We start from the raw sequence: 14,532 nt of genomic DNA, 5'->3' as shown, positions 1-14,532 counted from the left end.
CTCACTAAATTAAAAAATATTGGCGCTGGGTGCAATGGCACATGTCTGTAATCCCAGCAACTCGGGAAGCTGAGGCAGGAGGATCTCAAGTTCAAAGCCAGCCTCAGCAACTCAGCAAGACACTGAGCAACTCAGCAAACCCTGTCTCTAAATAAAATACCAAAAAGGGATGGGGATGTGGCCGAGTGGTTAAGTGCCCCTGAGTTCAATCCCTGGTGCCAAAAAAAAAAATTGGCAATACAAAGACCAATTCAGGATTGATCACAGACTCTTTGATCCCTTTTCCTTACAAACAATCCAAATGCACACATAATTAGTGTGGTTTTAAATTCCATATTCCTAAAAATGTGTACCTTCCACAATTTCTTTGAGGCCAAAACCCCTTATGGGAAGCTGCAGTTACCTTTTACAAATCACTAATTCTTACTGTCCAACATTTTCAGACACACTCAAAGTTCTGGAGATATATTCCATGTCGTTCTAAAAGAAATCTGTATTTAGTAAACCAGTTTTATGACCATTTCATTAACACAAGTTTCTTCCACTCATTAACATTATTTTATTACTATATCTCCAAAATCTAGCCCAGTGCTGGTCACACAGCAGTTGCTCAATAAATATCTGCTAAAAGAATAAGTAAACTGGCATGAAAGAAACAAGAGGAGAGAAAACTGTCCTTTAAACATTTATGATAATGGTCTGAGATTATAAAGTGCAACTGAAGGGTTGTGTGTGTGTGGTCCTGGGTTCAGTCCTTAGCACCAAAAACAAACAAGACCCCACAAGCTTCATAAAGTGCAACTGAATTAACAGGAAGACTTCTTAATGCACACAGGTTGCTGGACCCATCCCGAAAGGTTCTGACTCAGGAGGTCAGAGAAGCAGACCTAAGAGCTGATTCAAAGTTGCTGATCTAAGGATGTCCCTTTGAGAACCACTGACTTGGAAGTAAAACTGTAAAGGTAAAGCTCCTACAAAAATCTCAATGCATGGATGAATATTTACTGAGAATATACAGGCTACAGAGCCCTCTACTCCCTACTGGGTAAGCAGCACAGGTCCTTGCTCCAAACACTATCTAAATTGGCAATGCATGGATATACCTGTAAAGGGACAATACATACACACATGTCCAAAACAGCAAGAAATAATTAGTACAGTCAAACCAAAGATGTTTCATTTCTCCAATGCATTTCTTGATAATGTATCCTACTGTGCAATTTAATCTACTATTCTCAGATAGACATTACCAAACCACAATGCACAGCTTTTCTTCCTTGTACTATCTCACTTCATTTCACTCACTAATGGGAGTTTCATCAGAGGCCAGACACAAAATGTAACGAGGGAGCCCCTTTTAAATCTTATTTATGTTGTTTGTATTTTCACATGTCTAAGCACCAAAGTCATGGTCAACATTCTGTCCTCAGTGATCAGAAATTAAGCTGAGGCATCGATAAAGTACAGCAATAATGTAATCCTGACATTGGGCTGAACCAAAATGCAAACACAATCCAACAGAACTTCTGACTCTAACTTTCCCATCACTGCAGAGGTTTCTAAGCATTGCTAGCATTAACTTTCAAATGCATACTTCTCTCATGACCCTGCTCTGGATTTAAGTGCATTTATATCCAGATTGCAATCAGAGAAGGTATTTAATTGGATAATGTTTGCAAGTACTTTGAAGATATAAAGTGCCCTATAAATGCTAAATATTATTATTATTATTATTTATATACAGTTTGCAATTACTGCTTACAACCTATCCCACCCACCACTCTGCTATAATTTGATTACAGGCAGTTAAAAAAAATACCTAGAGGTAGAAATGATGAAACCATGTCCATGTGAAGTTCTGGATGTATACCCTAGGCATAAATAATTTATAGGCATTTGAAATGGAGGGTTTGGCCATAAAATCCAGTAAATCAAGGGAACTGGCCTCCAGAAAATGTACAGTCATAAAGTTGTGTCAGTTTTAATAGTTTCTTACTTATAAACTGGGTAGAAAGTAGACTGTACTCCAAAATACAAGAGTTCTTTTGGTTTCTGAATCTATCTTCTATTTTCTCCATTGTAATCTTAAAATATCTATACTCATATGAAAAACTTAAATTACAACTCAAGATTTTGATGTTAACAACTATCTGACAGATAAAGGGTTGAGTAAGGCCTCTGCAATCATCCTGTTATCTTCTGTGATGATCACAAATTCAGTGATCTCCAATGCTTAGAAAACAGAGACCTCTGAGCCTGATTCCACACCTTTTCCAAACACACTTGCTGGATGTCTAACAAAAAGAATGACAGATTAACTGTAAACATCTCTACGTTTTGTCCAAGGATAAAAATGTTAATCATAAACTGATTCATAAATTATGTTTCACACAACTCCAAGCTGACTCTGGTTACTTAAAACACAGTATCACAAGGAGGAAATGCTTTAGAATAACGCTTACATCACTACAGGGCTATCAAAGAAAACTTGTCCCCAACACCAAATGTGAAAGCCAGAGAGATGATGCCTTAGATAATTATGATGTTATGACAAGGTCTATAAGTCAAAACAGGGTCATGTAAGTCCCTGTGGGCCCTGGCTTTGGGGCCAGTCATAAGCTGGGCCATTCAGTAGCTCTATGACCTGCCTTTGCTAAATTAATTGATGTTTCTAAGCTTTGTGTGTTCATCTGTAAATGATACACATCAACCTCACAAGAAATCAGAGGGTAATTTGACAATTTCAAGAGCCTTAGAGATCAGTCCTGCTGCTTCATTCTAAATTTCATATCTAAGAAATTATCCGAAGGAAAACTACACATACAAAGACTTATGAAAAGGATGTTTATTGAAACATTCTAAGAATTGAAAAGCTAGAAGTAACCTCGAGTCACCAATAGGGGTTGGTGAAATATATTATGATACATCTCAGCAATAAAATGCTAAGCAGTATAAAAGCATATTAGAAATTTCAACATTGAAGTGGACAGAGTTATAGCAGAAACAAGAGTGGTCATGAGGTTATCATTAAAAAGGGGGAATCATTATATTATTCTATTTTTTTTCTTTTTTAGTTGTCAATGGACCTTTATTTTATTTATTTATTTATACATGGTGCTGAGAATCAAATCCAGTGCCTCACACATGCTAAGCAAGAGCTCTACCATTGAGCTACAACCTCAACCCCCTATTCTATTTTTTATAGTAGTTTCATTGAAATTTCATTCACATTTTGTAAAATTCACTCTTTGAAGCGTTCAGGTGACTTCTGGTATACTTACACAGTTGTACGACAATCCAAACTACCTGATTTAGGGCATAGCGGTCACTCCCACTCTTTCTTTCCATCAGCCCCAGTAACCACTATCACTTTAAGTCTCTGTAGATTTGCCATTTCTTATAAATGGGATCATGCAACATGGTATGGTTTGTTTTTGGCTTCTTTCACTAGTATACTATTCACTCAGGTTGTAGACTGTGTCAGCACTACCTTTTACTGCTGAATAATATTCTACTGTATGGATAAACTACATTTTGTTTTTTCATTAATTAGTTGATGAAACATTTGGGAGGTTTCTTTTTTGGGACTACAGTAAACATTCTTGTACGAGTTTTTGCTTTTGCTTTTCTTGGATATATACGTAGAAGGAGATTTGCTAGGTCACATCACAACTCTATCTGTATTTAACATTTTGAGAAACTGACAAACCATTTTCCAAAATTCTGTACATTTTACACATTCCCACCTGTAATGTATATAAACTCCAATATTCTGTCTACTTTCACATATATTCAAAAGTCTCTAGGATAAAGAATTTGGGGGTTTTCTTGTTTGTTCATTTTTTTAGCACCCTGGATTGAACTCAGGGGCACTCGACCACTGAGCCACATCCTCAGCCCTATTTTGTATTTTATTTAGAGATAGGGTTTCACTGAGTTGCTTAGTGCCTCACCCTTGCTGAGGCTGGGTTTAAACTTGTGATCTTCCTGACTCAGCCTCCAGAGCCATATAGATAAAGAGTTTTATAAATTATCCCAGAAAAAAAAAAAAAAACATTAATAGCATGAGGAATGACTGTTCAGTTGTAAAAACACATTGCAGAAAATACATACAATATGAACTTAATTTTTAAAGCTACCTATTTACTTTTGCATAGAACAAACTACTAATCCATATACCAAAGTACATGGATTATGATATCATGGTTATCCTAAGAATTACAAATTTGGATGATATGGGAACTTTCTGCCTTTTCTTCATTTTCTAAATTTTCTTCAATGATTATGCATTGCTTTTATTATGAGAAGAAAAATATTTTTGTTTTTTTCAAATATTTATTTTTCTTTAGTTGTAGATGGACACAATACCTTTATTTTATTTATTTATTCATTTTTATGTGGTGCTGAGGATCAAACCCAGGGCCTCACATGTGCCAACCAAGTACTCTATCACTGAGCCACAACCCTAGTCCCTTGTTTCTTAATTAAACAAATTTTTAACAATTCAGTAGTCTTAGCTCTCATTTACTTTGGTTTCCCAGGCCCCCCTGCAGCCCCAGAGGTCATTCTGGTCACTCACTCCGGTTAGGATCCTATATATATTTCAAGCTCCTACAGTTGGGTTCTCAGCACACAGAATCTTAACTTTTTAATTGTACATCAAAGACTTTGCCATTTACCTATCCTGACTGAGTTGTGCTCTCCTTTACCACCTACTGACTACCAGATTGTCTTAAGAGTGTTTTATACGTTCAAGCAACTTGACCATCTTTGTAGCCATTGTTTTTCAGGCTTATTTTTGTATGGTGAGAATAACTGCTTCACTCAAATGGCTAGGGTGTTCACAGCCCCACTGAGTGGTATGTCACAACAGGACCTAGCTCGGTCTTCAACAAGACAAGGAACTTCTCTTACCCCCAACTTCTAAGTACAAAAGGAATAAGTTAGATCATTAAACCCTAGAAGACAGACAAATAGATAAGATATAAAGAGCAAGATACACAAATGCAGTCACTTTTTTTTATACCTTTATTTTATTTATTTATTTTTATGTGGTACTGAGGATCAAACCCAGTGCCTCACACACTCCAGGCAAGTGCTCTACCACTGAACCACAGCCCCAACTCCACAATCCCCTGCTGATTTTCATTTTACTCCTCCTTAGCTCAATGATCTAATGACTTAATCCTATTTACAGCTTTTATCAGAAGCTGCTAAAACCAATTTTCTGCAGGTATGAGGTATAATAAATAAATAACATCCCTTTTAAATTAATTAATTTCATTCATTCAACTGATATTTACTTAATCAATTTTTATCACAAGCCATGCACAGTTCTAAACACCAGAAACTATGCAGGCACACAAGCAAGATCCAGTGGAGGAAGACAAAATTTTATCTTAAATTTCAGATAGTCATAACTGCTTTAAAGACAATAAAACACCGGAATAGGATGGCTACAGGGTAGGAGGGAATGTTAATTTAGTGATATGTATCAAAGAAAGCCTCTCCCTGTGATAGCTTCCACAAGGGACTTCAATGACACCCGCCTCCTGGTATTAATGTTCCCACACAGCCACAGAATAAAGCTGACCTGGATTACCCACAAAATTGGGTGGAAATCATGATATATGATTTCCAATGCTAGATCATAAAGACTGTGTTGCCTCTGCTTTGCTTTCTTGGAATGCTCTGTCCAGGGAGAGGCAGCACCATACCATAAAGATGTTCAAGCAGCCCATGGAAGGGCCTCCTGCCAACAGTCAGTATCACATGCGTGAACCATCTTAGAAAGAGGTTCTCCAGCCTGAGCTGAGTGCTCAGAACCCTCAAGCCAAAACCACCAGGTAAGCCACTTCAGAATTCCTGACGCACTGAAATGGTGAAATAACAAATGGTTATAGTTGCTTTAAACCACTAAGTCTGGGGGTCATTTGTTAATGCAGCACTAGATAAGTAATAATATAGGAGCATCTGATCTGAAACCCAAAAAACAAGATGAAGCCCTCCATGCGAAAATTTGGTGAGAATATTTCCTGGCATGGAGAACTACAATTCCAGCCACTAGTGGTCCCTGATGATCATGTGCTGAGTGACTGTACACCTGAAGAAATCAATGAATGAATGCTGGACACCTACCTTATCCTTCAGTTAATCACATTTCACAGAATCATAGAATAGGGGACTGCTTCCAAATTTACACTGCACCCAGACTTGTACTTCTAATACATTAATCAAACAAACACTAGTATCGTATATATATATATAATGTACTGTTAAAATTCTACAAATTTTCAGCTTGATGCACACTGCCAATGTTCTGATTTCACTAATCAGAGAGAGAGTACTTAATATCTTATCCTTACTTCATTCAGAGTCTAAATAAAAGTCATCATCAGTTCTTGGTCCGTTTACTCCATTTTCAAAGACCAGAATTAAATTTTTTTTTCATTTTTTAAAATCTTTTTTTATTTGTTCTAATTAGCTATACATGACAGTAGTCTTTCTTATATCTATTATTTTTATGTGGTGCTAAGGATATAACTCAATGCCTCACGCATCCTAGGCAAGCACTCTACCACTGAGCTACAACAGAATGACATTTTAAATAATAAATCAGAATCCATACTGGAAAAAAATAACTCACCTAAAAATGAGACAAGATATTACTTTTCAATGGTAATTCCTGGTTTTCTGTGGTGCTTAGCTTGCAGTATCTAGGAGTCTCCTAGAATAAGAATCCTTAGTTCTGCTCTGGCTTCTTTACATATCCCAGATTTTATCACAGAAGAATAACAACTTTAGAAGTCACCGCCAGCATTTTCTGGTCCAAACCATTCCTCTTACATGTGAATATACTAAGGTTCTGAGGGTGAGGGGTCAGAGCCAGCACTCCAGGTAACTCCCAGATGGTATCTCTCCTATTTTATTGTATAAAATTTTTCCAACCAACTCTATCAAGATAAAAACTCAAGGTCATCCTCCAGTGGGGAAATGTACAGGTATAGTCCTTCCCACCCTCTAATATTATTTAATAAAAATAGTAGTCACAAACATTAAGAGGACAGTAAAAAGACTGAAATACCCTACACACACACACACACACACACACACACACACACACCCCACTGGCTTTGAGAGTCTAACCCAGAGCACTAAGTCTCCCAAAACTCAAAATATGGGGGCTGGGGTTGTGGCTCAATGGTAAAGTGCTCGTCTCAAATGGGTGAGGCACTGGTTTGATCCTCAGCACCACACAAAAATAAATAAAATAAAGGTATTGTGTCCATCTACAACTGAAAAAAATATATTTTTTTAAAAACTCAAAATATGGACACAATGGAAGCAATTTTCCATAGTAAGAAAATTTTACAAATAGGGATTCTTACCAGGACTCGACAGTACATTCCTCATAATTGGTGCCCCTGGGATTGTACTCTATGTAATTGGCATCCAGTGGAGTTGTACCCTACATAAAATGTGTCCCCTGGAGTTGTGCAAGTAGGATATAATGGGATTCGTGTTCCCTGAAATTGTGCTGTGGTCAGCATTGGCCCCACCTTTCTGGAGTTTCAATTCCTGCTCCAGGCAGCACCACCTCCAGCCTTTCTAAAAGGGCTGCACATTATGTATTTCGCTTGTTTGATATTTATTTATTGAGCACCTGCTGTGAAAAACTCACTGGTAGGGATCCCTAAGAAAATCAAATATGCACGTTGCCTTCATGAAGCTTACTGTGTATTAGTGAATAGAATCCAAGATAGAAAGTTCTGTGTTTTAGGAAAGAGGTGTGAGGTCAGTTCTGAGAGAGTCTGTAAGTGGGAGGGAGAACATCTCTCTGAGAGAAACCAGGGAAAACTGTATGGAAAAGGTGGCCTATGAGTGTTTACTTTACAGTAGCAGGTGCAGAAAAGGAAAATAAGGTAGGACGCCCCCTAAAGAGCATGCATGGGAAGAAGGAGGTTGCCCCCTGGGGTAGTGAAGGAGTGATCATTATTACAACAGCAGAGCTTGGTGGGAGATTGAGCTGACTTACAGCTGGTCCTGATACCAAGCTCTAGTCTTTGGACTGTAGACTGAAGAGTCAGGGAAGACCTTGAAAAAAGAAATAGCCAGACTGAAACCCTACTTTGGCTTCAGTGTACAAGAGGCACTAGTGAGTAGAAGGCTAGGGGTAGAGACATAGGAAATAGGTCTTATCACAAATGCTCCCAGGGGAAGAGTAACAACAGCAGATGAAGCGAAGAAAAAGACAAGGAGACCCATGCAAAAGATACTAAGAAAGGACTTTAAAGGTTGGGAGGAAATACAAAAACATTTTCAGAATTTAGGGGCACCTTCTTGAGAACAGCCATCATCCTGGGCATGTTTTATAAAATAAATAAATAAATAAAAAAGGTGGATAGAATCATCTGTCTCTAGAGGGAAATAAACTTCCAAACAGAATGGAAGAATTTTCAAGCAGAATTCATCCAACATTATCTACTTAAGTCCTCCCTCTCTCTCCACTAGGAACTTTATTTTTATATGCAGAGAATAACATTTCATTCAAAAAAAAATATCATAGAGATTCTCTTGAATTCTCAGCACACTACTAACAAACTAGTTTAGGTCCTATTCTCAGAGAACTACTTCCCCCACAGGATGGAAGAACCAATTTGACATTAAAGCATCTTTCAGACTCAAGTTATCCCAAATTCTATCAGAAACAGAATCAGTATGGTTGTGCTCAGCTGGGCATGGCAACCACTATTCAATCACAGCAGCCCTGGCTGGGTGGACATTAGAACCACCATGACTGGAAGAAGGAATCGTGTTGAAACCAGAAGGCACAAAAGATGCATTCTAGAGGTGAAAGAAGGCCTCGCTAGAAAGACTCAAAATTACAAGATTTCAAGAGTCTTAGAAATAAGGGGGCAAAATGAGATATGTCCAAGAAGGAAAAATAATGGATATTTTTTCCAGAAAATATTCCATGACCTCCTAAGTAGATAACTATTCAGACAACAAACCATGACTTAAATCAGCTTTTATACTAAATATTACTGCAATTAGTAATGAATACTGAAAATGCTTATGCATATTTCTCTGATGTTCTGATAACTACTGATACACCCCTATTTTATTTCAAGGCAGTTTCATTGCAAAGAAAACACCTGTTTAATACCTCTGAAAAACAACAAATACATCTAAAGAAAAACTGCCATGCTGTTGTTGTCTGAAGATACCGTTATCTCATCAATTTGTGTAACTTTACTGAAATCTCATTTTAGACCAAATTTAATTAAGTGCTCTGGGGTAATGAATTAATAATGTTTCAAGATTTCTTTAAGACCCAGGAGACCTCTGACCAGGCTTTAAGTACTGGGCTATTAGTGTTATCATTTTAGGTGTCCACCTCATCCTCCTAGAAAAAGAAAAGAAACACTTTGAAAAGGCCCAGGCATTTAATAAAATTGCTTGCACTTGAATAACAGATCACCTACAAAGAGAAAAAAAAAAAAGAAAGACAGAAGAAGATTTGAATGAATAATGCCCGATAGTTGATACTAGCTCAGAAATATGGTAATCTCCAAAAAGCTTCTGAGCCAAGCTTACCTCACATGCAATGAATGCTGATACCCAAGGCTAAGCTCAACTGAGGACATCAGAGAAACATACAAGGTCAGATTGGCACATAAAACGGAACAGGCAACCAAGGTCTACTGAGGTGCTACTGAAAAGAGGCCCCTTCTGATACCTTTTTCCCAGGATCATTTTCTATTAGGTGCAATCACCAGGATCAAATGTTGGTGGAATCAAGTTCCCCCAAAAAGTTCTACCTAACATGGAATAGCACATTTGTATGGTGTGCTGGGCTTTTGAAAGCATTGCCATGAATATTTGATATTTTGAAACCAGTGCACAAGGAAGGCAAGCAGTTGTGATCATTTCCATTTTTAGGTTGACTAAGAAGATGTGGACACAGAACCCAAAGCTAGTGCTCATTCTACTCCACTCGCTTATACATTCATTCCCACATTCATTCATTTATCTAACTAACGGGGACTTGGCACTCAAAGATGACCCCGTGGGCCATAAGCAAGCCCACAGTCTGGTGAGGAGACAGAAAGAAAACGTCACACCATTGATAACACAAGCATAAAAAGTGTAGTTAAGAATGTGTGCAAGATTCCAGATATGGTCAATGCTTAAATCTGGGTTTTGATGGAGAAAGGAACAGTTAGGCCCAAAAAGAAGTGAGGGGTTCGGGGAAAGACAAGTGTAGGTCATCTAATTCCATTCAAATAGAAAAGTATGTGTGAGCCCTGGCAGAAGCCAAGAGTATGAGATCAGCAGTGGCCAAATCCTGGCCTTGAATGCCTTACCCCATGGGCCAAGCTAAAGACAGCCAAGATGCTCAGGTTCAGAAATATTTTAATCTTCAAAAAGCTTTCTGGGCTGAGCTCACCTCATGTGCAATAAAGCATCCTGGTGGCAAGTTTCATCTTTTAATATCATGATGTCTTGAAGCAAGAATGACTCAAGGCCCAGGTTTGAATGAGTAAATTGTTTGCTGTAGCCTATGTATGTATACACACATTTCCATACACCCACATGGATAGAGTTTATATCCATAATACTATATATAATATCCGTATCCACATAGATTGTACAAAACATCCACAGACTCCATAAACCTCTCGTGTAGACATCTGAATAATGTGTGTGTCTAGACTGACCCCTTGGGACATGTTCAGATGGAGATGGGTTACTAGGAGAGGCTACCCGTGCAGGACAGCCATCTGCCTTGTATCATTCAGTCATCTGCCTGCAAAGGAAGCACGGAGAGGAGGGGGACAAAATGAATTTCAGAGGTGCATTAAAGCTCCATGGTTATCTGTATTACCAATTTACTTGCATGAAGCAGTTTCCCTTCTGCATAAATAAAATTCCATCACCCCACTGAAATTATTCCTCTCTGCCATTTTTTTGGTGCTCAGGCAGAAAATGTATTATTGATTTCTGATTCAGCCACAGACAACGTGACTTAGAGCAAAGAGCACTGAATAAAGAGTCAGAAAACCTAGAATCTCTCCTCAAACCATTCTTCTTACCTCCCCTAATCCCCATCCCCCCAACCCCTGTGGCTGTGGACATAGAGCAACAGACTTCACCTCTCTGGGTTTCTCCTTCCCGTGTGTTAAATGTAAGGTGTGGCAGAGCAATCTACAATTTTCTTTCAGTTCTAAATCTGTGAAAATATCTCCACCCCCAAGATTCAGTTTCATGAGTTCTAAAAATCAAGACTAAAATTGAATTCTGATTATTTTCTAACCAAAAAAGACCCAGCTTCGTTTTACTTTTAAAACCCATCCAAATCTTGCATAATTTAAATGATCAGTACTGTCACTGGTTGTTCTGGTTTGAATTATGCATTGTTCCTATTTGGGGAAAATTTAGACTGGGTCCAGTCTAGGATCACTGGCTGAGAACAATAAGCCCCCAAAGTGAGAAAGATAAGGCCTCTCCAGACAGGATCTCTTTTTTAATGCATTGAGCCCAGGGTTTACAAAAAGAGCATTGATTGTGTACATTAAAGAGCCACCGAAACAGCAAGGGACTGGTAAGGCCGCAGCAAATTCTCCTAGAAGCCACTGACCTTGGCTGCATTTCAGGGGTCAGGCACTCACTCCCCAGGAGGTACTCAGCAGGCAGGCCTTATGGAGGGCTAAGGGACAAATCAGACTTCTCATCTACATGAGCCCACCTCTCCAAATTTGAGGAGGCAGAGATGATCACCCTCTGATTTGTGGAAATCACCTCTGGCCTTTGGAGCCACACTGACCTGCACACAAGGCTGGTGGAAGACCCCATCCCTGCGGGGAGCAAATGTCTGCACACCATCATTTAAGTCTTCCTGCCAGCAGTCACTGGGATAAACTGCCTTCCCTCTTAGTACATCTCCAGGCAGGCAGAGAACTAAGCCAGCAGCTCAGGCCACAAAGAACAATTTCCGTGAATCATGCAAAGATATCTTTTCAAAATACAGATTACCAGGGTACAGGTTTTCCCAATGAGAAATGCCTTCAAGGTGGGCCCAGGAGTCTTCATGGTTACTCTTAAGCCTACAGGCAGGCACTGTGTCTGGTGTCTCAGAAAACCTCAGCCAACAGAAAGCCCACAAGAGACAAGTCCCAGCTCAACTTAAAATCACATCAGAGTGCTTTCCATTTAGGAATAATGTCCAGATTGCAGCTCAGGGGAATCACTGCAAACCTTGCTCATTGTTCAGACCCCCTTCCCCTTTGCCACTCCCCTCCTCCCCAAGTCCCAGTCATCCATCCACCCGATTAACATCAACCCGCCAGCAGCAACTCCCATCCAGAAAGTAGGGCAAGTGAACACACACAGTCCCTAAAGCAGGAAGCCACAAACTGGTCCAAAGCACCCACCCTGTTACCAACCCCACTCCTAGCTGCCCAGAGGGCAAGGGTTCTGGATGTGGTATTCCGGCACCAAGAAAACAGCCGGCTTACTGTAATAATGCATGAATGAGCTTTGGCAACACAACTATCAGAACAGCCCATGTCAAATGACATCCTGTTTCTTCTCAACTCCAGCACTGCCTTGCTAAAACCTCAACTCCTGGACCAACCGATTAAGGGGAAGGGGAAAAGGACTAGAAAAAGAGGTCGGGGAAGAGGTTTATGGAGACTAAAGAAAAAGTAACACTTTGATTAGAGAGGTAGCTCTTTCAAATATCCAGGGAGAGGTAATGTCAGAAGAAACATTAGACATTCAGGTAAATGGCCCCAAGATTCAGCATCAATCTAACAATGTATTCCTCCGGAGGGCAAGTGAACTTCCACCCCTACTGCCTGTCTCAGCGACCACAGAGCCACCATGGACTGGGTTTCACCCACACTCTATACATCAAGTACATGCACTTGCTATTTTCTTTTTAATTTTATTTTTTTGGTTCATGAGAGGAAGACACCGTCCCCAGATTGGTGTTCAATATTTCTCAGATTCCGGCTGCTCCCACCACCGCCACCCCTCACCCCCTTCCTAGCAGGCAACATCTAATTAAAATGGCAAGAAAGCACAGCCCCCTTCCCCGAAGGAGTGTGTTGGGATCCGGGGTTGGGGGTGGGGAAATGTGGAGGCTGCACTGGGATTCCTGGTGTTCTGATCTCAAAACAACAGCAAAATGGATTCTGTATCAGTGATGTCTTAGTCAATACAATGAAAAGCGTCTGAGGTAATTCACGTGAAGGTAAACGCGAAGCAGCGGGGCAGGGGGAAGGGAGGTGCTCTACCAAAGAATGGCCACAGACACGGGGAAAACACACACACACACACACACACACACACACACTCACACACTCCAGGGAGTTCCGGTCTGATTGGGAGAGAACTGAAAACACATCCCTTTCACCTGCTTAAGTTCAGCCATAAAACTGAAATGTCACAGTCACAAAGTCGGAAAGCACAGGCAGGGCTGAGTTAAAACCATAAATAAAGGTGAGTGGCAGACTGGCATTTCAGCGAGCGCTGAGAGGGAGCCAGGGTGGGAGGCAGAAAAGGGGGAGGGGGACGCAGTTGCCATCTACAAGACCCGCATAGCAAAAACTACCCCCTTGGAGCGGTGGGTTCGGCTTGGCGGGGACGGGAGGCTCACAATGTCATCTTGCAGGTAGCTGGAAAACCTGAGGGGCCAGTGGCTTTATTCACGCGGTTATTCATTTTGCCGAAAGGGACAGTTGGGTCTCCCGCCTTAGCAAGAGACGGCTGCCCAGGGCGTGTATACACACACACACACACACACACACACACACACACACACCACACGAGCCTTTCATTTTAATGCTCTTACACCGGTCTAATTTGAAATTGGCATAAGCTTCCCGAGCTCTCGGGGAGCATCGGCCACAGCCAGAGGAGAAAACGTACTGCACAGCCCCTGCCATAGGGGCTCAGCCAGGAGCACCTCAGCAACCCCGGAATCAAAATCCGAATGCAGGTTCCCTCGGGGTTGCATTCTTCCGCTGCTGCCCACCAGCCCCAGCCCCAGTCCACTCACCGATCCCACTCTCCCTGCCCCAAACCACTGGAAAGAAATCAGAAAGCACGTTTCTGCTCACCCTCAGAGCCGAGAGATCGATTTCATCCAGGCTGCGAGCCGGGGAGTCGCTCGCCATGTCTACTTCTTCGCCGGAGAAATGGACCAAAACCACCCCGAAGCTTCTCCCTTGGAAATTCCACCTTGGTCTATTTCACTCGCGTCCTCATGCGGGTGTCGCGCCAGAGGCCCCGGGCCAAACCTCCCCCGCCCACCCCAGCCCCACAGAGCCTGAGCACGATCCTCCGCGCGTCTGTCCGCCGTCCGGGAGCCCAACCTGCACAGATCTCCAAGCCCGGAGCCGCGGTGCGTGTGGGCTGCGCGCCCTGATCGGCTAAGGGCGCTGGGGCTGCGTGGGTGTATTTAAATGGGACATGCTTCTTTGCTTGTGCGTGGATGGCGGCTGCATTGGCTGTTATAATGAGACA

General features: G+C 41.0%; 1 protein-coding gene across 2 annotated transcripts in view; it reads right to left on the bottom strand.

Moving 5' to 3' along the window:
• Positions 1 to 14,300, bottom strand: part of Tnik (TRAF2 and NCK interacting kinase) — a 382,522-nt gene extending 368,222 nt beyond the window's left edge. For both annotated transcript variants that reach the window (XM_027942207.2, XM_027942206.2), the window contains exon 1: positions 14,127 to 14,300. In XM_027942207.2, the coding sequence (XP_027798008.1) occupies positions 14,127 to 14,183 (57 nt within the window). In that variant the 5' untranslated portion in view covers positions 14,184 to 14,300. The remainder of the gene's footprint in view (positions 1 to 14,126) is intronic.
• Positions 14,301 to 14,532: the final 232 nt, after the last annotated feature.

Source organism: Marmota flaviventris, chromosome 8 (assembly GCF_047511675.1).
Source record: "Marmota flaviventris isolate mMarFla1 chromosome 8, mMarFla1.hap1, whole genome shotgun sequence".
In the NCBI taxonomy this organism is placed as follows: Eukaryota; Metazoa; Chordata; class Mammalia; order Rodentia; family Sciuridae; genus Marmota; species Marmota flaviventris.
Note: the sequence above shows the minus strand (reverse complement) of the source record. Positions and strands in the feature narration are given on the sequence as shown.